The following is a 23,687-nucleotide window of genomic DNA, read 5'->3' on the forward strand; positions in this document are numbered from 1 at the left end:
AACCCAAAATAAAGGCATGTCAATACCAAAATAAGTGTTATGCCTATCATCGAGTAAAGTGAAACAAAGTTAAGCTGGCTACTTTCTGAAGACAACTGCAATGCACTGGTGCAGTGGGTAGATAACAAATCTTTCATTATCATAGTGGAAACCTTATTTGCAGCAACAACAAAAAAGGCACACTAATGTCCTATTGATTATTTAAAATAAAATCATATAGATCTTAAAAACAGAATCAATTTACTGACTAAATAAGTGATGACATCAATGAAGGAGGTATCATGTAAACATATGTAAATAGGTTTACATAGGCAAACCGTGACACAATGACCCTTTCTCACTTAATATCCTAAAATATGGCTCGAATGAAAGGATGGGTGATCCTTAAAAAATTGACTCTGGTACAGTTTCTGGTATAACATTTCTGAGGTTGACGTTAAGTACTTTGATAGGGTTCTGGATCTGATCTGGCTATAACATACATGGATGTGCTAGAAAGCAACTTCTTATCTGGATTACCATGCAGTTCTGGTCCCCCACTTAAGGATATGGGATGTGGGAGTCTTTAGGAGCAGTTGATGGGAGTGCAGGACATGCATGTACTGGTAGAAAGGAAGGACAAGAAAGGCAGGATTCGGGAACCATGGATGACTAGGGAAATTGAGAAACTTGTCAAAATGAAAAAAGATGCATATGTGAGGTACAGACAACTAAAAACAGATAAAGCACATGAGGAATAAAAGGAAAGTAGAAACGAGCTCAAGCAAAGAGTTTGGAGGGCAGAAAGGGGTCACAAAATGTCCATGGCAAACAGGATTAAGGAGAATCCCAAGGTATTTTATACGTAAATTAGGAACGAGAGGGTAGCTAGAGAGAGTTGTTCCACTCACGGACAAAGGAGGGAAATTATGTGTAAAACCAGAGGAAGTAGGTGAGGTCCTTAATGAATGTTTTGCATCGGTATTAACAAAGGAGAGGGACAAGTTGATTGGTGGTGTCTCAGGGGGATGTGTAAACACTTTAGAACAGGTCGTTATTACGAGGGAGGAGGTGTTAGGTGTGTTAAAAAGCATTACGGTAGACAAATCCCCAGGGCTAGGTGGCATCTATTCCTGATTGATGAGGGAAGCAAGAGATGAAATAGAGGGGCCTCTTGACAGAAATCTTTGTGTTCTCATTGGCCACAGGTGAGATCTCAGATGATTGGAGGATAGCCAATGTTGTACCATTATTTAAGAAGGGTTGCAAGGATAATCCGGGTAATTATAGGCCAGTGAGCTTGACGTCAGTGATAGCGAAATTTTTGGAAAAGATTCTCAGAGATGGGATCTATGCACATTGGAAGTGAATGGTCTTATTAGCGACAGACTGCATGGTTTTGTCCGAGGGAGGTCATGTCTCACTAATTTGATTGAGTGTTTTGAGGAGGTGACAAAAATGATTGACGAGGGAAGGACTGTGGATGTTGTCTACATGGACTTTAGCAAAACATTTGACAAGGTCCCTCAATGCAGGCTGGTGCAAAATATTAGATCACATGGGGTCAGGGGTGAACTAGTTGGATGGATCCAGAACTGGCTTGGCCATAGAAGACAGAGGTTAACAGTGGAAGGGTGTTTTTCTGAATGAAGGTCTGTAACTAGTGGTATTCTGCAGGGATCAGTACTGGGACCTCTGCTCTTTGCAATATATAAATGACTTGGAAGAAAACAGTGGTCTGATTAGCAAATTTGTCGATGATACTAAGATTGCAGACGTTGCGGATGGTGATGAAGATCGTCAGAGAATACAACAGGATATAGATAGGGTGCAAAATTGGGCAGAGAAATGGCAGACGGAATTTAACCCGGACAAATGTGAGGTGATGCATTTTGGGAGATCTAATTCAGGTGGAAGCTATAAAATAAATGGAAGAACCATCAGGAGCATAGAGACACAGAGATCTGGGCGTGCAAGTCCACAGACCCTTGAAAGTGGCAGCACAGCTGGAAATGATGGTAAAGAAAGCATATGGCATGCTTGCTTTCATAGGATGGGGTATCAAGTATAAAAGCTCAAAATTATGTTACAATTATATAGAATGTTGGTTAGGCCACACTTAGAATACTGCATCCAATTCTGGTCACCGCACTACCAGAAGGACGTGGAGGCTTTGGAGAGAGCACAGAAAAGGTTTACCAGGATGTTGCCTGGTATTGACGGGATTAGCTATGAGGAGAGATTGAATAAACTGGGATTGTTCTCCTTAGAGACGGAGGCTGAGGGGCGACCTGATAGAAGTTTATACAATTATCAGGGGTATAGATAGGGTGAACAGTTGGAGGCTTTTTCCCGGGGCGGAAATAACAATTACAAGGGGGCACAAGTTCAAGGTGAGGGGGAAAAAGGTTCAGTGGAGATGTGCGGGGGAAGTTTTTTTTTAAACACAGAGGGTGGTGGTGGCCTGGAATACACTGCCAAGTGAGGTGGTTGAGGCAGATACGTGAGCGACCTTTAAGACTTATCTGAATAGGCACATGAACAGATGGGGTATAGAAGGAAACAGGCTGTTGGTCTAGATAGGGCACTTGATCGGCATAGGCTTGTCGGGCCGAAGGACCTGTTCCTGTATTGTTCTTTGATATAATTGCATTAGCAGTTCAGAGAAGGCTCACTCGATTGGGATAAAGGGGTTATTTTATGATGAAAGTTTGAGCCTTATACCCATGAAGTTCAGAAGAATGAGGAGGGATCTTATTGAAACATACATGATCCTGAGGGAACTTGGTAAGGCGGAGGCTGAGAGGATATGGTCCCTGATCGGGAAGGCTGGAACCAGTGGACATGGTTTAAAAATTAGCGGTCTCCCATTTAAGATTTAGCGAAGTAGAATATTTCTCTGAGGGTTGTTAGCCTGTGGAATTCTCTTCTCCAGAGGACAATGGAGGCTGAGAGCTGGGTCATTGAATATTTCAAAGCTGAGTTAGATAGGCTTGATCAGCAAGGGGGTCAGAGTTTATTTGGACAGGGGAAGAGCAAAAGAAATGGAGCCGGAGCCACAATCAGTTCAGCTATCATCTTATTGAATGGTGGAGCAGGCTCGAGGGACACAAAGACCTCCTGCTGCTCCTAATTTTTCTTCTGTTGTGTGCACTTCAAGATTTTCATTATTCATTCCACAGAAACAGGAACTCACCTGTGCAATTTCTTGTTTCCCTAATTCTGTAGCTTCTATTTTACATTCATTGTTCATTTCTTTCAGACTGGAATTATCTTTAGCATAAGAATCCTTGAATAGTTCCTCGTCAGCTTTCAAAACCTCCTCCTGCAAAGCAGCTTCTGAAACCACATCAGCCGTTTCCAATTTACATACAGCCTTGTAATTTTGCAACTGCCTTTGAATAGTTAGAATTTCAGCATCTTTTTGTTTCAAAGATCTCCGAAGTTCCTGTTTTTCTTCAGAAAACAAATTTTCTAAACTTTGTCTGTCTTCATCAAACTGACGCTGGAAATCTTGTTTAAGAATTCCCAACCTTTCCTCTTTTTCTTTCTCCCATTCTTCATCACTTATTTTACATGGAGTAGGTTCTTTTTTCAGGTCCCTTGTCACCCTAGCCATCTCAGTCTGTTGAGCAAACTGTACAGACATTTGTACGATTACCTGTTACAATGCAGATTTTTAAAAATGAATTAGAAGTACACTCATCAAAATTTAAATCAATTCAAAGTTTATATCATTTCACAGTAACCATTTTAATGGCACATCAATGATACAAGTCTAAAGTAGCACAATGTCAGCCACAAATAATAATTTTAGACTTTGACTATGGTTGTCATGAGAGACTTATGAGGCATTGGAAAGTATAAGTAGATGGTAGTGGGAATAACGATTCCACTTTAAAATCAACCCCTCCAATACATGACATATTACCAGCTTTAATAAATCTGTTGTGCTATATTTTTGTTAACATTTAGTATTAAACGAGATCATACCTTAGCTATTTCTTTCTGCATGCGTTCTTCATATTGCTTCTCCAGAAGATATGTAACATGACTAGATTTACTTTTTTGCTCTTCGGTATCTTGCAATACAATCGTTTGAAGAACTTCATTTAAGACTCTCGAAGTAGGCTCCCCCCCAGCAAACTCTTCTCCAAATATTTCCACTTTTTCCTCGACCTATTAAAAACAATGCTGTTACATAAGCTGCACAAGTCTTTTGGAAAATTGCCACGCCAAAAATAAAATACTTTTTGATGAACTATTCTAAGAATAAATTCAAATTGGTTCAATTTACAAACTGACAGTCTGATGAATTAATGTTGGACTATTAAAAGCAGCACTTAGGCCTGCTCCGCCGTTCGATAAGATCATGGTTGATCTGACTATGACCTCAACTCCACTTACCTGTTTTCCTGCTGTAAGAGGGCAGCAGAGCAGAGCTACTGATCAGCTGTTCTGGGGAAATTTGCATACGTGCAGTGCGGTCAGCCTAAGTTGAAGGTGAATCTGCGAAGGGGACCCGAGGAGTTTGAGTGAAGGCAATCATCCAGCAGAGGGCAGCAGAGCAGAGCTACTGATCAGCTGTTCTGGGGAAATTTGCATACGTGCAGTGCGGTCAGCCTAAGTTGAAGGTGGTTTGTGGAGAGGCTGTTGGCAAGTGACAGTTAAACCCGAAACACTTCGTGAGTGTTTCCCACCCTACCTCCTCCTCAATCCAACCCCCCCACCCCACGGTGGTTGGGAAGCGGGAGCAGGGGCCTGTCGTGAAGGTGAGTGAGTGCCTTTAAATTTGCTTACCTTTGAGCGGGAGCAGGGTTTGAGGTAATATCAGGTAAGCTCTTCCTTTCTTTTTCTTGTTTTTTTTTTTAAATCTAGAGGTGATGTCAGGGAAGGCAGTACAATGCTCCTCCTGCAGAATGTTTGAGGTGAGGGACGCCGTCAGTGTCCCTGCTGATTTCATCTGTGGGAAGTGCACCCAACTCCAGCTCCTCAAAAACCGTGTTAGGGACCTGGAGCTTGAGCTGGATGAACTTCGGATCATTCGGGAGGCAGAGGGGGTCATAGACAGGAGCTTCAGGGAAATAGTTACACCAAAGACTGGAGATAGATGGGTAACTGTAAGAGGGACTGGGAAGAAGCAGTCAGTGCAGGGACCCCCTGCGGTCGTTCCCCTGAGTAACAAGTATACCGTTTTGGATACTTGTGGGGGGGACGACTTACCAGGGGTAAGCCATGGGGTACGGGCCTCTGGCACAGAGTCTGTCCCTGTTGCTCAGAAGGGAAGGGGGGAAAGGAGTAGAACATTAGTAATTGGGGACTCAATAGTCAGGGGCACAGATAGGAGATTTTGTGGGAGCGAGAGAGACTCACGTTTGGTATGTTGCCTCCCAGGTGCAAGGGTACGTGATGTCTCGGATCGTGTTTTCCGGGTCCTTAAGGGGGAGGGGGAGCAGCCCCAAGTCGTAGTCCACATTGGCACTAACGACATAGGTAGGAAAGGGGACAAGGATGTCAGGCAGGCCTTTAGGGAGCTAGGATGGAAGCTCAGAGCGAGAACAAACAGAGTTGTTATCTCTGGGTTGTTGCCCGTGCCACGTGATAGTGAGATGAGGAATAGGGAGAGAGAGCAATTAAACATGTGGCTACAGGGATGGTGCAGGCGGGAGGGATTCAGATTTCTGGATAACTGGGGCTCTTTCTGGGGAAGGTGGGACCTCTATAGACAGGATGGTCTACATCTGAACCTGAGGGGCACCAATATCCTGGGGGGGAGATTTGTTAGTGCTCTTTGGGGGGGTTTAAACTAATTCAGCAGGGGCATGGGAACCTGGATTGTAGTTTTAGGGTACGGGAGATTGAGAGTATAGAGGTCAGGAGCACAGATTTGACTTCGCAGGAGGGTGCCAGTGTTCAGGTAGGTGGTTTGAAGTGTGTCTACTTCAATGCCAGGAGTATACGAAATAAGGTAGGGGAACTGGCAGCATGGGTTGGTACCTGGGACTTCGATGTTGTGGCCATTTCAGAGACATGGATAGAGCAGGGACAGGAATGGTTGTTGCAGGTTCCGGGGTTTAGGTGTTTTAGTAAGCTCAGAGAAGGGGGCAAAAGAGGGGGAGGTGTGGCGCTGCTAGTCAAGGACAGTATTACGGTGGCGGAAAGGATGCTAGATGGGGACTCTTCTTCTGAGGTAGTATGGGTTGAGGTTAGAAACAGGAAAGGAGAGGTCACCCTGTTGGGAGTTTTCTATAGGCCACCTAATAGTTCTAGGGATGTAGAGGAAAGGATGGCGAAGATGATTCTGGAAAAGAGCGAAAGTAACAGGGTAGTTGTTATGGGAGACTTTAACTTTCCAAATATTGACTGGAAAAGATATAGTTCGAGTACATTAGATGGGTCATTCTTTGTACAATGTGTGCAGGAGGGTTTCCTGACACAATATGTTGACAGGCCAACAAGAGGCGAGGCCACATTGGATTTGGTTTTGGGTAATGAACCAGGCCAGGTGTTAGATCTGGAGGTAGGTGAGCACTTTGGAAACAGTGACCACAATTCGGTGACCTTTACGTTAGTGATGGAAAGGGATAAGTATACCCCGCAGGGCAAGAGTTATAGCTGGGGGAAGGGCAATTATGATGCCATTAGACATGACTTAGGATGTGTTGGTTGGAGAAGTAGGCTGCAAGGGTTGGGCACACTGGATATGTGGAGCTTGTTCAAGGAACAGCTATTGCATGTTCTTGATAAGTACGTACCAGTCAGGCAGGGAGGAAGGGGTCGAGCGAGGGAACCGTGGTTTACCAAAGAAGTGGAATCTCTTGTTAAGAGGAAGAAGGAGGCCTATGTGAAGATGAGGCGTGAAGTTTCAGTTGGGGCGCTTGATATTTACAAGGAAGCGAGGAAGGATCTAAAGAGAGAGCTGAGACGAGCAAGGAGGGGACATGAGAAGTCTTTGGCAGGTAGGATCAAGGAAAACCCAAAAGCTTTCTATAGGTATGTCAGGAATAAAAGAATGACTAGGGTAAGAGTAGGGCCAGTCAAGGACAGTGGTGGGAAGTTGTGTGTGGAGGCTGAGGAGATAAGCGAGATACTAAATGAATACTTTTCGTCAGTATTCACTCAAGAAAAAGATAATATTGTGGAGGAGAATGCTGAGACCCAGGCTATTAGAATAGATGGCATTGAGGTGCGTAGGGAAGAAGTGTTGGCAATTCTGGACAAGGTGAAAATAGATAAGTCCCCGGGGCCGGATGGGATTTATCCTAGGATTCTCTGGGAAGCCAGGGAAGAGATTGCTGAGCCTTTGGCTTTGATTTTTAGGTCATCATTGGCTACAGGAATAGTGCCAGAGGACTGGAGGATAGCAAATGTGGTCCCTTTGTTCAAGAAGGGGAGTAGAGATAACCCCGGTAACTATAGGCCGGTGAGCCTAACGTCTGTGGTGGGTAAAGTCTTGGAGAGGATTATAAAAGATACGATTTATAATCATCTAGATAGGAATAATATGATTAGGGACAGTCAGCATGGTTTTGTGAAGGGTAGGTCATGCCTCACAAACCTTATCGAGTTCTTTGAGAAGGTGACTGAACAGGTCGACGAGGGTAGAGCAGTTGATGTGGTGTATATGGATTTCAGTAAAGCGTTTGATAAGGTTCCCCACGGTCGTCTATTGCAGAAAATACGGAGGCTGGGGATTGAGGGTGATTTAGAGATGTGGATCAGAAATTGGCTAGTTGAAAGAAGACAGAGAGTGGTAGTTGATGGGAAATGTTCAGAATGGAGTTCAGTTACGAGTGGCGTACCACAAGGATCTGTTCTGGGGCCGTTGCTGTTTGTCATTTTTATAAATGACCTAGAGGAGGGCGCAGAAGGATGGGTGAGTAAATTTGCAGACGACACTAAAGTCGGTGGAGTTGTAGACAGTGCGGAAGGATGTTGCAGGTTACAGAGGGACATAGATAAGCTGCAGAGCTGGGCTGAGAGGTGGCAAATGGAGTTTAATGTGGAGAAGTGTGAGGTGATTCACTTTGGAAAGAATAACAGAAATGCGGAACATTTGGCTAATGGTAAAATTCTTGGTAGTGTGGATGAGCAGAGGGATCTCGGTGTCCATGTACATAGATCCCTGAAAGTTGCCACCCAGGTTGATAGGGTTGTGAAGAAGGCCTATGGTGTGTTGGCCTTTATTGGTAGAGGGATTGAGTTCCGGAGCCATGAGGTCATGTTGCAGTTGTACAAAACTCTAGTACGGCCGCATTTGGAGTATTGCGTACAGTTCTGGTCGCCTCATTATAGGAAGGACGTGGAAGCTTTGGAACGGGTGCAGAGGAGATTTACCAGGATGTTGCCTGGTATGGAGGGAAAATCTTATGAGGAAAGGCTGATGGACTTGAGGTTGTTTTCGTTAGAGAGAAGAAGGTTAAGAGGTGACTTAATAGAGGCATACAAAATGATCAGAGGGTTAGATAGGGTGGACAGCGAGAGCCTTCTCCCGCGGATGGAGGTGGCTAGCACGAGGGGACATAGCCTTAAATTGAGGGGTAATAGATATAGGACAGAGGTCAGAGGTGGGTTTTTTACGCAAAGAGTGGTGAGGCCGTGGAATGCCCTACCTGCAACAGTCGTGAACATGCCAACATTGAGGGCATTTAAACATTTATTGGATAAGCATATGGATGATAAGGGCATAGTGTAGGTTAGATGGCCTTTAGATCTTTTTCCATGTCGGTGCAACATCGAGGGCCGAAGGGCCTGTACTGCGCTGTATCGTTCTATGTTCTAAATCATTGACTCCTTTGATGATCAAAAACCTATCTAACTCAGCCTTAAATGTATTCAAAGACCTAGCCTCCACTGCTTTCTGGGGTAGGGAATTCTGCAGACTAACCTTAGAAAGACCTCAAATTTTTGAATTATGCCCCTGAATTCTTGACTCACCACAAGGGATAACATCCTCAGCATCCACGCAGTCAATCCCATTCAGGAATTTATATGTTTAAATAAGATGTCTTTGCCTTCTAAACTCCAAACTCCAATAAGTATCGGCCCAGTCTGCTCAACCATTCCTCACAAGACAACCCTTCATCCCAGAGATCAATTAGTGAACTTTCTCTGAACTGCTTCTAATTGAATTATATAATTTCTTAAGTAAAATGACCAAATTTGTACACAGTACTGCAGGTACGGTATAAGGTCTTGTATTCACTTTGCAATAAATGCCAACATTTAATTTGCCTTCCTAATCATTTGCTGCATCCACACACAAACCTTTTCTAAGTATCGTACCAGGACACCCAGATCCCTCTGTACCAGAAAGTTCTGCAGTTTCTCTCCATTCAAATAAAATTCTGCTTATCTAACCTTCCTGCCAAAGTAGCCACATTCGCATTTTCTAACAGATTACTCCAATTGCCAAATATTTTCCCACTCACTGAACCTATCTAAACCCTTTTGTAGTCTCATTTCAACTTACTTCCCTATCAATCTTTGCGTCATCAGCACGTCATCCAAGATTGCGAACAGTTGCGGCTCTAGCACAGATCCCTGTAGCTAGCAAGTTTGCTAACCTAAAAATGATCCATTTATCCCCACAAATGCTTCCTGTTAGCAAACCAAACCTCTATCCATGCTGATACATTATCCCCTACACAAGCTCTATTTTGTGCATAACATTTCATGTGATACCTTATCAACATTCGATAAAATGGCACAAAGTTTTCGAGAAATCCAAGTACTTCACATCTACAGGTTTCCCTTTATCCATGTTACTTGTTATTTACTCAAATAACCCTAATAAATTAGCCAAGCACTCTTTCCCTTTCATAAAACTATGTTGATTATACCTGATTATGCTGATTTTCTAAATGTCCCATTTTTACCTCCTCAATAACGGATTCTAGTATTTTCCCTAAAACAAAGGAATTTGGAGCTGAAGTCGGCAATTCAGCCCTTCGAGCCTGCTGCGCCATTCAATCAGATCATGGCTGATTTCTTCCTGGTCTCAAAACCACCTCCCATCCATTCCCCATCATCAGAAATATATCTATCTCCTTCTTGAAACCATTTAATGACTCCGATTCGACCGCAGTATGGGGCAGTGAGTTCCACAAATACAGATGTTACATTAACCGGTTTGTAGTTTCTTGCTTTCTGTCTCCCTCCTTCCTTGAATAGAGGCATCACATTAGCAATTTTCCAATCTGCTGGGACCTGTCCAAAAGCTAGGGAATTTGGCTAGGTCAAACCAATGAGTCCACTATACCTACGAACATTTATTTTAAGACCCTAGGATTCAGGCCATCAGATCCTAAGCATCTCTAAGCCTTTAGTTCAAATAGTTTTCCTCCCGAGTGAATGATTGTTTAAGTTCTCTTTTACCTATTGACTTTCCAATATTGTTGGGATTTTTTATCTACAGTCAAGACAGACACAAAATATTTGTTCAAACTTCTGCCATTACCTTGTTTTCCATTATTAATTCATGAGTCTCATCCTCTCAGGGACCAACACTCACTTTAGTTACTCTTTTTCTTTTTAAATACTTGTATTACTATCTGCAACCTCTTACTATCTGTTTTTATACTTTTTGCTAGCTGCATCTCATATTCCAATTTTGCCCTCATTTTATTTTAAAGTCATTCTTTGCTGGTTTTTTAATATCTGTCCAATCTTCTGACTTCCCACCAATCTTCAGTAATGCGCACTTTTTCTTTCAATTTGAACTATCTTTAACTTTCTTAGTTAGCCACGGATGGTGCATCCTTCTCATGAGTCTTTCACTGGAACATATGGCAAGTGAGTGGGAAAAGAATGAACTAATAAAAGAATACTACTAGCCAAGATAAACCGTCTTCATTGTCCGTTTTGGGGGAATTATTGGTCTCTAACCCGACGGTCCAACAGAGAAAGTGGAGTTTGGTCGTGGGATGTCGAGGCCGACGTCGAAGAGATGTGGAGGAGGGAAATCCTAAGCTCCAAGCCGACTAAGGATTCGGTAAAGGTGGCGGGGAAAGCAGCCACGCCCATCACTCTGAATATGATGGTGCGGATGATGGTGAACGAATTGGAGATGTTCAGTGCGGAGATGGATAGCAATTCAAGAGCCAGGACCAAGAAGAGTGTGTCATTTAAAGACATGGTAGGGGAGGCTTTGGACCCGATAATGCAGCAGCTTGGTAAGACGGCTAAGGCAGTAGGTGAGCAGGCTGAGAAGTTGGAAGGTGTGGAGAAGGCCTCGTCTCAGCCCGAGGAACAACTTGCGCATTGGAAGCCGAAATAGCGCTTGCAGGCGATAGAAATAAGGGCCTCAAGGCAAAACTAGATGACATGGAGAACAGATCCAAGCATATGAATCGGAGACTGGTGGGTCTGCCAGTGGGAGTTGAGGGCTCAGGGCCAACCGAATACTTCTCTGCGAAATGTTCTCAGTGGGTGGCGGAGATTAGGTATTTGCTGCACAAGAGCTGGACAGGGCGCACAGGCCTGGAGACAGACTCTGAGGCCACCGCGTATGGTGATCATTCCGTTCCACAGTTTCCGAAGGAAGGAGCAGGTCCTAGAGTTGGCCAAGAAATGCTGGAGCATTGATTGGGATGGTGATATGGTAAGAATTTACCAGGACATTGGCACTGAGCTGGCGAGGCAACTGGTGGCCTTTAATAAGGTGAAGACAATCCTGTATGTTCAAGGGAGTGTGGTTTGAGGGGGCGTACCCATCAAAGCTGAGAGTCATGTTTGACTCAAAGAACTTTTACTTTGAAACTCTGGAGCACGTTGAAATCTTCATCAGAGATCATGGACTGGACACGATTTGAGAGGTGCGGGTGGGCTGTTTGATGGCTGGGGTTTTTGTTCATGTTGATGCCTGTTGGGTTAGTGTATTGGTGGAGATGGTGAGAATGGGGGGCATGTTTTCATGTTTATTCTCTTTTTTGGACTCAGTAGTTGTTGGGATGGTGGTTTTGTTTTCTTTCCTTGGCTTAGGTTTTTGTTTTATATGGTTGGGGTTGAGGACCATTAGGGAGGGGCGAACCTGGGGCAGGAGCGTAGATGTTGGTTAAGGAATAGGTGGGACCTGGGGAGGAGAGTGGGGGAGGTGAACACCTTGCTAACGCTAGGAAGTAGGTTAGTTAACAGAAGTCAAGTGGGGATCAGGATTCAGCTTGTTGGGCCAGTTATGTTAGGCTCGATGGGTCTAGGTTTGGGGGATGGGTAGTTAGCGGAGGCGGAAGGCTGTCCGCCAACTTGGGAGGGGCGGTGGTCGGACTAACAATGACCAGGGCTTTTTCTTTGTTCCACCATTTAGGTGGGGCAGGTCACAACGTTAGGTGGGCATGCGGCATCGGAATCATCGGCGAAGTTATGGCCTGTTCCGATGGTAATGGCTGACTCGAGGTTGGGGGTGGGGGAAATGAGAGACCCCCAACAAGGGTGGTCATCTGGAATGTGCGGAGCTTGGGGTCCCCAGTCAAAAGAGCCCAGGTTTGTTCATTTAGAGTCTGGGGGCCGACATGATGTTTCTCTAGATGGGTGATGGTTGGATGTAGGTCTGCTAGTGGATCTGGGTTCCGTGCAAGGATCTCAAGGACTATCCAGGATTATATCTTAAACAACGATAATAGGGAGGTCCAACCCTATGGGAGGCGCTGAAGAGAGAAATTATATCTTTCAAGGCACATGTAGATGCGGAGGCGCGGAAAAAACTGGTAGATGATATTATAAATCACAGGTATGCAAGCTGTCCATCCCCAGAATTACTAGCAGATAGGAAAAAAAAACTGTAAATGCAGTTCAATTTGATCTCCACAGATGGGACAGTGTGACAGTTGAGACGAGCTAAAGGGGCAATTTATGAGTATAGAGAGAAGGGAAGTCGTCTCCTGGCATAGCAACTAAGGAAAGGGGAGGCAGAGAGGGAGATTGCCCAGATTAGAGTTTGGGACGAGGGGCTGGTTTTGGCTCAGGAGAACGTAAATCGGGTATTTAGGGCCTTCTATAAGAAATTATACAGGTCTGAACCGTCTTGGGATGAGAGGGGGAATTTGTGGGGTGTTGGGGTTTCCCAAAGGGGGGTTGCGGGAGGACCTAGACGCAAAGTTGGAGTTGATAACGTTCAGGGATTTCTTTGAGAAGTGCCTTGTCACAGTCGTTAGAGGCAGAGTCTCATTCAGCTAAAACAATCTTAATCTTTTTATTATTGTCATACATAGGCTTCCATTAACACTGCAATGAAGTTACTGTGAAAATCCCTTAGCATTTCAAGCACACCTCCCCTGGTTAGAATGAGCCGATTTTTCGATGGGGTGGAGGTTAGATGCAATCGCTGTTCGAGGGGACCGGTACACCAAGCACACATGTTCTGGGCGTGCTCAAAGCTGGCGGGTTTCTGGAGATCCTTTTTTGATACCATGTCTGCAATCATGAACATCGGGTTGGGGCCTTGCCTGGTTGCAATTTCTTGGCTATCGGATGTGCCGGAGCTCCGGATGGGGGCAGATGTTCTGGCCTTTGCCTCGCTCGCAGCAAAGAGGCGGATCATCTTAGGCTGGAAGTTGACTCCCACCACCAAGCGCCTTGGCGTGGCTGGGTGACCAGATGGGAGTTTATGCACCTCCAGATAGTCAGGTTCACCACGAGAAGGTCAGTGGAATGGTTTTATCTTAGATGCCGGCCGTTTATAATGTACTTTAAAGAGATGGTCACTGCTAGCTGTTTTTGGGGTGGGTGGGAGTATTACTGTTATTATGTGTTATTGTTTGGTTTTTATAAACATTGTATTAAAACTGTTAAAATTTCAATAAAAATATTTCCCAAAAAAAAATAGAGGACAATCAGGGATAGGCAATAAATGTTGGCCATGCAAGTGATGACTTAATCCTGTAATTTGTAAATTTAAAGAAAAAAAACCAATAGTTCCTCCAACCAAAATCTCTACCACATGAATACCATAAAACATACAATTTTAATGGTTACATTTCTTAATCCATCAAACTCATTCATATTTTGCTATATTTACCTTATATGCCCCTACCTTTTCCAGGTCCAAATCAACAACACAACTTTTAGCCACTTGCTCACCAGGGACATTTATTTCTGACCTAAAGGGGAGGATGGAGAAAATAATGAGCAAAAACAAAAATAAGCCTGAATTTAATCAAGCTTTTAGGTGTAGTCAATGTAGTAATCTTTATTTTAACAGTTTCTTTCCTCTTTTCCCATCAACTTTAAAACTCAACTTTTTGTCGTCGCCACTAATATATCTTTTTACGGTTCTATATTCATTATGTGCAAGATTACATCACCATCAAGTGTTTTGGGATATTCACCTATATTAAAGGTAATGTATAAATATGATTTGTTGTTGCTGAGCTAAATTTATTCAGCAGTAGACATGCTCATTAATATTCAAAAGTGGAGCCACAAGCCTATGTACATGCCTGGTTTATTAAAACGACTTAACTGTTCGTTATCCAAGAAGCAGAGGATAATAAAAACAGAAAGTGCCAGAAAATGCAGCAGGTCTGTCAGGATCTGTGATGAGAGAAACAAAGTTAAAGTTTCAGACTTCTGGTGACAGCCATGGAGTGAGTGGTTGCACACAGGGCAGCTCCTGTTTGAAGGCGTTAGTTCTGGCACTTTTCATCCAGGCTTCGGCAGAAAAGTGGTGTGGAGACTATAGGGGGAGAAGTTTTCCACTGGATGGACATATTTCCATACTATCAGACCCGACAGAAGACTGTGAAAGACATGGCGAAAGAGTTGGAGGAGACTCATGGCACAGCATCAAATACTAAAATGATGGAGGTGCAAGGGTCGTCATTAGCTGGAAAACTGCAAATGGAGCAGTTATTGAGTTTCATCAAGGAGAAAGTTCGGCTGCAAAGTAAGGAAATGCAGAACAATTGGTCAGAGGCGATTGAGGAGGCAGTGGCACCTCTTTGCAGGACTCTGGAACAGGTGGAGAAGTGCCTCGATACAGAAAGGGCAACTATCCAGGAGATGGACAAACTGCAAATGGAGCAGTTATTGAGTTTCATCAAGGAGAAAGTTTGGCTGCAAAGTAAGGAAATGCAGAACAATTGGTCAAAGGCGATTGAGGGGGAAGTGGCACCTCTTTGCGGGACTCTGGAACAGGTGGAGAAGTGCCTCGCGACAGAAAGGGCAACTATCCAGGAGATGGACAAGGTGGTGTCCGACTAGAGTGACCATATTGTGTCACCGGTAGCAGAGATGGCAATCCTGGGGAATCTGTACAAGTCGCTACGGGTGACGATGGAGGACCAGGAAAATAGGTCCAGACGGCATAATCTGAGGATTGTTGGCCTGCTGGTGAGAGTAGAGGGAACGAGTGCAACGGGCTACATTGCGACGGTGCTGGCCAGATTGGTGGAGAAGATGATGTTGGACAAGGCCCTGGTATGGATCGGGCCCTTAGATCCCCGAGACAGAAGCAGAAATCTGGGGAGCCGTTACGGGCAATGATTGTGCAAGTGCACAAGTTCCAAGACAAGGAAAAGATCTTGCGATGGGCCAGGGCACAGCAGGATTGTGGATGGGAAGGAAATCAAGTTCGGATCAACCAGGACATTGGAGCAGAGCTGGCCAGGAGATGGGCGGGGTTCAACAAGGCTGAGGCTGTACTGCATAGGCACAAAATACGGTTTGGGGTGCTGTAATCGGCCAGGCTGTGGGTAACTTATAAGGACCAGGAATATTGTTTTGGGACGCCGCAGGAGGTGAATTACTTTATCAAGGAGCATAAGTTGGGGAACAGCTGAAGAGTGACATTGGGTGGAGGAGTTATCTCCGCGAAAGTTTGGGTTTTGTTACTGTTTGTCGATGGGGAAAAGTTGTAAGGGGGACCGTTTGCTCACCCCCCCCCCCCCCCCCCCCCCGGCCAAACACATTTTTGGGACGTTGATGTGCTTTTTGAAATTTTCATATTTTTGGGATTATTTCTGGACATGTTGGTACTTTTTACTGTAGTTTCGTGTTTGGCATGTGTGTACGAATATTTTTTTTTTAATTTTAATTTTTTAAAAATTTAGTGCACCCAATTCATCTTTTTCCAACTAAGGGGTAATTTAGTGTGTCCAATCCACCTACCTTGTACATCTTTGGGTTGTGGGGGCGAAACCCACGCAAACACAGGGAGAATGTGCAAATACCACGCAGACAGTGACCTAGAGCTGGGACCGAACCTGGGACCGAACCTGGGACCTCGGCACCTTGAGGCAAGAGGGCTAATCCACTGTGCCACCGTGCTGCCCGTGTGTACGAAAATTCAACACGAGTTGTGAGGGGTCATTGGAACGGGCCTTCGGGTGGGAGTCGCCACGCTAGCAAGAGATGCTAGTGAATGGGGGAAGGCGATGCAGCCGGTATGGAGTACAAGTCTGGTCATGGACGGGTTTGGGTGGGCCAACTTCGGTGGGTCAGATTCAGAATGGGATGGGGGCAGAGCCTAGGGGTGATGATGGTGGACATTAGGGGAGAGGGGAAGCAGAAGCTTCTGGTGAGAATTATTACATGGAACGTCTGCAGGTAAAATGGGTCAGTTAAAAAGTCCCGGGTGTTCACACAACTGAAGAGCTGGAGTGTGGACGTGATTTTCTTGCAGGAGACGCATCAGCAGGTGAAAGATCAGATCAGGTTGGGCAAGTGCCTCACTCGGGGTTTGATTCAAAGTCATGGGGGCTTGCCATCTTGTTGAGCTGGAGGTCATGGAGGTCCGCCCTATGTTGACGGGGAGGTCAAGAACAGTGCAAGAGTTGGGAGGGTTTATGGAGAGGATGGGGGTGGTGGATCCATGGTGGTTTGGGCACTCGGGAGAGAGGGAGTACTCCTTCTTTTCACATGTGTCTAGGGTTTATTCCAGGGTCAATTTGTTTGCAATGAGCCGGGCAATGCTAATGGGGGTAGTAGGGGCAGAGTATGCAGGAATAGTGATTTCGGACCACGCTTTGCAATTTAGATGTGAGACTTTGTTTGGGATAGGCGCAGAGGCCGGGATGGAGGTTGGATTTGGGACTTTTGGCCGATAAGGTGTTCTGTGGGAAGGTGAGAATGGCGATTAGGAACTATGTTGAGCTTAATCAGAATGGGCAGGTGTCGGTAGCTACATTTTGGGAAGCCTTGGAAGTGGTGGTCCGGGGGGTGGGGGGGGATTATTTTGTTCAAGGCCCACAGGGATAGCATGAAGGAGGAGTACAGGCATTTTTTGGACGACTTAATTGCAGTGGACATGAAATATTCGGTGGCCCCTCGAAGGAGCTGTTGGCAGGAAAAAAAAAAGTTGCAGGGCTGTTTGGCCGCCTGACGACGGGAAGGATGATGGGTCAGCTGAGGAGGGCAAGGGGGAGTGCAGTATGAGTATGGGGAGAAGGCGAGTTGTATTCTGGCCCATCAGCTGTGGTGTCAGGCAGTGTCAAGGGAAATTCTTCAGCTAGGGGACGGGGAGGAGGAGATGTAGTGTCGGACCCGTAGAGGATAAACAAGGTGTTTAAGGCTATGAGGGGTTCACAGGGCCGAGCCGGTAGGGAAGGAGGCGGATATAGGGCGCTTTCTGGATGGCCAGAGTTGGAGGGGAAGAGGCAGGTGCTGCAGGAGCCGTTGGGGTTAAAGAAGGTGATAGAGTGCATTGGTAGGGTGCAGGCGGGGAAGGCACCGGGGTCAGATGGCTTTCCAGCAGTATTTTATAAACAGGTCGCGATGGAGCTGGCCCCCCACTTGTTGGGCATGTGTAGTGAGGCAGTGGAAAAGGGGGAGCTGCCGGCTCCTTTGACGCAGGTTTCCTTAATCCCGAAAAAGGGGAAGAACCCATTGGAGTGTGGGTCCTACAGGCCCAATTCACTGTAAATATTGACATGAACGTCCCGGCAAGGGTGTTGGCATATCGGGTGGAGGGGTGTGTGCCGGTGCGAGGTCTCGGACGACCAAACGTGTTTTGTGAAGGGGAGGCAGCTCTCTAGTAATATTAGGAGATTTTTGAATGTAGTTATGATGCTGTCAGGGGGACAAGAGCCGGAGGTTACAGTGTCTATGGACACGAAGAAGGCATTTGACCAGGTAGGGTGGAGGATCTGTTTGAGATTTTGGGTAGGTTTGCACCGAGGTTTGCTACAAATTAAACGTGGGGGAAAGTGAGGTGTTTCCAGTGAAATCTGCGGGGTGGGGGAGAACCTGGGGGCTCTGCCATTTAAGGTGGAACGAGAGCGGTTTTGGTAATGCATGAGTGAGCCACAATACATTGGTAACTGACGGGCTTAGTGGAGGAGGTCAAGGGGATCTTAAAAGGTGGGCTAAGCTGCACTTAACATTGGCGCGGAGTGTGCGGATGGTGAAGGTGAACATGTTGCCAAGGTTTCTGTTTGTATTTCAGTCCCTCCCGATTTTTCTTCCTAAAGACGTTTTCCGAGAGTGGAGGCGCTAATTTTGGAATTTTTGTTGGCGGAGAAGGTGCTGAGGATGACAGACAGAGAGAGAGGCAGTGTGGAGGGAGGAAGGGTTGGACCGGGTCAGGGATATGTTCTCAGAGGGGAGGTTTGTGGGGCTGGAGGAACAGCGGGTGAGGTTTGAGTTTCTGTGGGGGGAGCGAGTTCAGGTACTGGCAGTGCGGGACTTTGCTTGAAAGGAGCTGCCTTCGTTCCTCCAATTTCCAGAATGCATGATACTGGAGATAATTCTGCTGTCAGATAAGGTGGGAAAGGCAAGATTGGGGATATCTCTGGGTGGTTGGTTGGGAGAGCACAGCAAGCATTAGAGAAAAGGATCAAACGGATGTGGGATGAGGAGATGGGGAGGGAGTTAGAATGGGGACTCTGGTGTGAGGTGATGAGGCGGGTAAACTCAAACCTCCTCCTGTGCAAGAATGGGTCGGATACAATTTAAAGTGGTGCACAAGATCCACATTACTTGGGCTTGGATGAGTGAGTTTCTTCCGGGGCGTAACACATGGATGCGAGAAGTGCGGCCAAGGGCCGGCGAATCATGCTCACATGTTCTCGGGATGTGAGTGTAATTGGGAGGCGGTGTTCAGGACCCTATCGACGGTAGTAGAGGTTGAGGTGAAGCCGGACAATATGGTGGTGATCATTGTAGTGTCAGAGGTGCTGGAGCTACTGGAGGGAAAGGGGGCCGATGTTGTGGCCTTCGCCTCTCCGATTGCCCGGCGATGGATTATTTTGAACTGGAGGACAGGTACGCCACCTGGGGAGGTTGTGGTTTGGCTGGGAAATTTGTATGAGCTTCAGGTTGAGGAGATCAGATCTGCCTTAAGGGGGTCAGACGAGGACTCCGAGGTATGGTGGAGGCCATTCATGACAATATTTTAGGAGCTGTTTGTCGCCAGAGGGGGGATTAGAAGGGGGAAAACGTGCAAACTGTATATCGTGCTTAGGGCGAATGCAGAATTGATGTTATTGCTTGTGTTTGGAATAAAATATCTCTAAAGAGAGTTAAAGTTTCCAGTCAATATGACACTCACTCTCCACAGATGTTGCCAGACCTGGGTTTTCCAGCATTTATTTAAATTCAGATCTCCAGGATCCACAATACTTTGCTTTTACTTTAGAAGATGATAACTTGAAACAAAACATTCCATTAAAAGAGTGTATGAAGTACATATATTTATAGGCAATGAATTTCAAACACAAACCTGCAACTTGAAAACATTTTAGTGATCAAAATGTAATGGTGATACCAAATTTCTTTTATTCATTCACGAGATATGGGCATGGCTGAAAAAGCCACATTTACTGCCCATCTTTATACAACTGAGTCACTTTCTGGCTGTGGGAGAGGACAGTTAAGAGTTGACCATATTAATGTGGGTCACGTATCAGTCAAATACGTGCCCCCTGGTCATTGGTTCCTCCACGAAGGGGGAAAGGTTCTTACTGTCTGCTCTATCTATACCCATCATAATTATATACATATCAATGTTCCCCCTCAGTCTCCGCTGCTCCGAGGAAAACAATCCCAGTCTATCCAATCTCTCTTCATAGCTGAAACTCTCCAGCCCAGGCAATATCCTGGTAAATCTCCTCTGCACTCTTTCCAGTGCTATCACATCCCTCCTATAATATAGATTCCAGAATTCATAGAATCATAGAATCCCTACAGTGCAGGAGGCTATTCGGCCCACCGGGTCTACACCGGCCCTTGGCAAGAGCAGCCTGCTTAAGCTTAAGCCATGCCTCCACCCTACCCCCATAACCCAGTAAACTCACCTAACCTTTTTTGGACACTAAGGGGCAATTTAGCATGGCCAATCCACCTAGCCTGCACATCTTTGGACTGTGGGAGGAAACCAGAGCACCCAGAGGAAACCCACGCAGAAATGGGGAGAAAGTGCAAACTCCACATAGACAGTCACCCGAGGCCGGGTCCCTGGAGCTGTGAGGCAGCAGTGCTAACCACTGTGCCACCACTGAACACAATACTCTGGCTGGAGCCTAAGTAACATTTTATATAGTTCCTGTATAACCTCCCTGCTCTTAAACTCTATGCCTTGATTAATAAAGGCAAGTATACCATACGCCTTTTTAATCACTGTATCTACCTGACCTGCTACCTCAAGTAACCAGCGTACATGAACACCAAGGTCCCCCTGATCCTCGGTGCTTCCCAGGGTCCTGCTGTTTATCGTGTATTCCCTTGCCTCGTTTGTCCTGCCCAATTGCATCACCTCACACTTATTTGGATTGAATTCAATTTGCCACTGATCAACCCATCTGACCAGCTTGTCTATGTCCTCCTACAATATAAAGCTAACATCCTCACTCTTTACCACCCCATCAATTTTTGTATCATCCGCGAAACCTTCTACATTCATCTCCAAATCATTTATATAAACAGCAAACAGTACGCCCCCTGCAAAACCCCACTGGACACAGGCTGCCAGTTAGAAAAACATCCCTCAACTATTACCCTCCACTTCTGATCACCTCTGGCAATTCTGGATTCAATTTGCCAAATTTCCTTGGATCCCATGGGCTCTGACCTTCGCTTTCAGTCTCCCATGTGGGAGCTTATCAAAAATCTTGAAGTCCAAATAGACTACGTCAAATGCATTGCCTTCATCTATACATCTAGTCACCTCTTTGGAAAATTCAATCAAATTGGTCAGATATGGTCTCCTCTTATGACTGTTCTTGATTAACCCCTGACTCTCCAAATACAGATTAATTGTCTCTCAGTTTCCTGCTTTATCCCTTCTTGAATAATGGTACCACATTGCCTATCCTCCAGAACCTCTCGTGGCCAGAGAGGAATTGAAAATCACTGCCAGCACCCCTACTATTTCCTCCCTTGCCTCACTCAACAGCCGGGAATAAAAAAAATTTTTTTTTAATTTAGAGTACCCAATTATTTTTTCCAATTAAGGGGCAATTTTGAGTGCCTAATCTACCTATCCTGCACATCTTTTGGGTTGTGGGGGTGAAACCCACGCAGACACGGGGAGAATGTGCAAACTCCACACCGACAGTGACCCAGGGCTGGGATTCGAACCCGGGTCCTCAGCGCCGTAGGCAGCAATGCTAACCACTGTGCCACCATGCTGCCCCTGCCACCGTGCTGCCCCTGCCGGGAATACATTTTATCTGACCCTGGCGATTTGTCTATTTTTAATCATGACAAATCACTCAAAACCTCCTCTCTGTCCATGTTAATTCCTTTAATTATATCACAGTCCTTCTCCCAGATTGCTTTACCCACACCGGCCCTTTCACTATTGAACACCGACACACAGTATTCATTTAGAACCCTACCTAGTCCTCCAGCTCCACACACAAATTACCTCTGTGGTCCTTATTGGGCCCCACTCTTTCCCTAGTTAGTATTTTACTCTTAATGCACTTGTAAAACAACTTAGGATTTTCCTTTATTTTACCTGCCAGTATCCTTTCATATCCTTTTTTTGTGCTCCTAATGTCCTTTCTAAGTTCCCTCTTACAAATTCTATATGCCTCGAGGGGTTCTGCTGTTTTGAGCGCACAATGTCTGCCATAAGCCTCCCTTTTTCTCCTTATCCAATACTGTATATTCCTCGATATCCAGGGTTCACTCAATTTGTTCGTCCCTCCCATTTTCTTGATTGGAATATGTTGGCCCAGTACTCTCCTTATTTCCTCTTTAACGCGGCCCACTGTTCTGTCACAGATTTACCTGAAAGTGTCTGCTCCCAGTGTAGTATGGCCAAATCATATCTGATCTTATTAAAATTTTTCTTCCCCCAGTTTAGAACTTTGATTTCAGGACCATTCTTGCCCTTTTCCATAACAATCTTATGATCATTGTCTGCAAAATGCTCCCCCACTGATACTTCTTTTTTTGTTATAAATTTAGAGTACATTATTCTTTCTTTTTCCAATTAAGGGGCAATTTAGCATGGCCAATCCACCTACCCCGCACATCTTTGGGTTGTGAAGGTGATACCCATGCAGACACGACGAGAATGTGAAAACACCACAAGGACAGTGACCTGGGGCCAGGATCGAACCTGGGTCCTCGGCGCCTTGAGGCAGAGTGCGCCACACAGCACTGATACTTCAACTATTTGATCACCTCATTACCTAACGTTGTCCAGGACCGCCCCCTCTCTTGTACGACCTTCTACGTACTTAAAAAGTTCACCTGGCTGCATTTTAAGAATTCCGCTCCCTCTAAGCCTTTTACACTATGACTACCCCAGTTAATATTGGGGAATTTGAAATCCCCCACCATCACTACCCTACTACTTTTACATTGCTCTGAAATTTATCTAGATATCTGCTCTTCTACTTCTCTCAGACTGTTAGGGGGCCTATGAAACAGACCCAGCAATGTGATTGTTCTTTTGGGTTTTCAAGTTCCACCCATATGGCTTTATTTGAAGAGCCTTCTAAGATGCAGGATGAGGACAGCACGGTAGCATAGTGGTTAGCATAATTGCTTCACAGCTCCTGGGTCCCAGGTTTGAATCCCGGCTTGGGTCTGTGCGGAGTCTGCACATTCTCCCTGTGTGCGCGTGGGTTTCCTCCCACAGTCCAAAGATCTGCAGGTTAGGTGGATAGGCCATGCTAAATTGCTCTTCGTGTCCAAAATTGCCCTTCGTGTTAGGTGGGGTTGCTGGGTTATGGGGATGGGGTGGAGGTGTGAGCTTGGGTAGGGTGCTCTTTCCAGGAGCTGGTGCAGACTTGATGGGCCGAATGGCCTCTTTCTGCACAGTAAATTCTATGATTCTATGAATGATTCGATGATACCCTCCCTTCTTACTACTGTAATTGATTCCCTGATCCAAATTGCGACACCCTCTCCCCTTTTACCTCCTTCTGTCTCGCCTGAGTACCCTATATCCTGGAATATTGAGCAGAAAATCATGCCTCTTTCTTAACCAAGTCTCCGTTACAACAATGACATCATACCCCCATGTTTTAATTTGTGCCCTCAACTCATCTGCCTTGTTCGTCCGACTCCTGGCATTAAAGTAAGTACCATTCAATCTTGCCAAACACCCTTATGAAATTCTATGCCTTCCTGACTCACTTGGATGTGGCTGTGCACCTCGCTGCTGAACCTTCTCTCAGGATCCCAGCCCCATGCCAAGTAAGTTCAAACCCTCCGCAACAGAACAAGCAAATAGGCAGAATACTGGATGACAGTCAACCAGCTCACACTTGCAAAACCCAAGGCAAAATGTTTACTCTTGGATGCGAATCTGCAATTAG

General features: G+C 45.5%; 1 protein-coding gene across 13 annotated transcripts in view; it reads right to left on the reverse strand.

Annotated features, from left to right (window-relative positions):
• akap9 (A kinase (PRKA) anchor protein 9) overlaps window positions 1-23,687 on the reverse strand; it is a 332,810-nt gene that overhangs the window by 223,328 nt on the left and 85,795 nt on the right. For 12 of the 13 annotated variants that reach the window (XR_005460747.1, XR_005460749.1, XR_005460744.1 and 9 more), the window contains 3 exons: window positions 13,994-14,075; window positions 3,973-4,158; window positions 3,176-3,640 (listed from right to left, as the gene is read on the reverse strand). Coding sequence is in view for 1 of the 13 variants with exons in the window: in XM_038797918.1 (XP_038653846.1) it covers window positions 3,176-3,640; window positions 3,973-4,158; window positions 13,994-14,075 (733 nt within the window). In the remaining 12 variants the exon portion in view is untranslated. The remainder of the gene's footprint in view (window positions 1-3,175; window positions 3,641-3,972; window positions 4,159-13,993; window positions 14,076-23,687) is intronic. The other variant, XR_005460745.1, reaches the window with a different exon arrangement.

This window comes from Scyliorhinus canicula, chromosome 5 (genome assembly GCF_902713615.1).
Source record: "Scyliorhinus canicula chromosome 5, sScyCan1.1, whole genome shotgun sequence".
Classification (NCBI taxonomy): domain Eukaryota; kingdom Metazoa; phylum Chordata; class Chondrichthyes; order Carcharhiniformes; family Scyliorhinidae; genus Scyliorhinus; species Scyliorhinus canicula.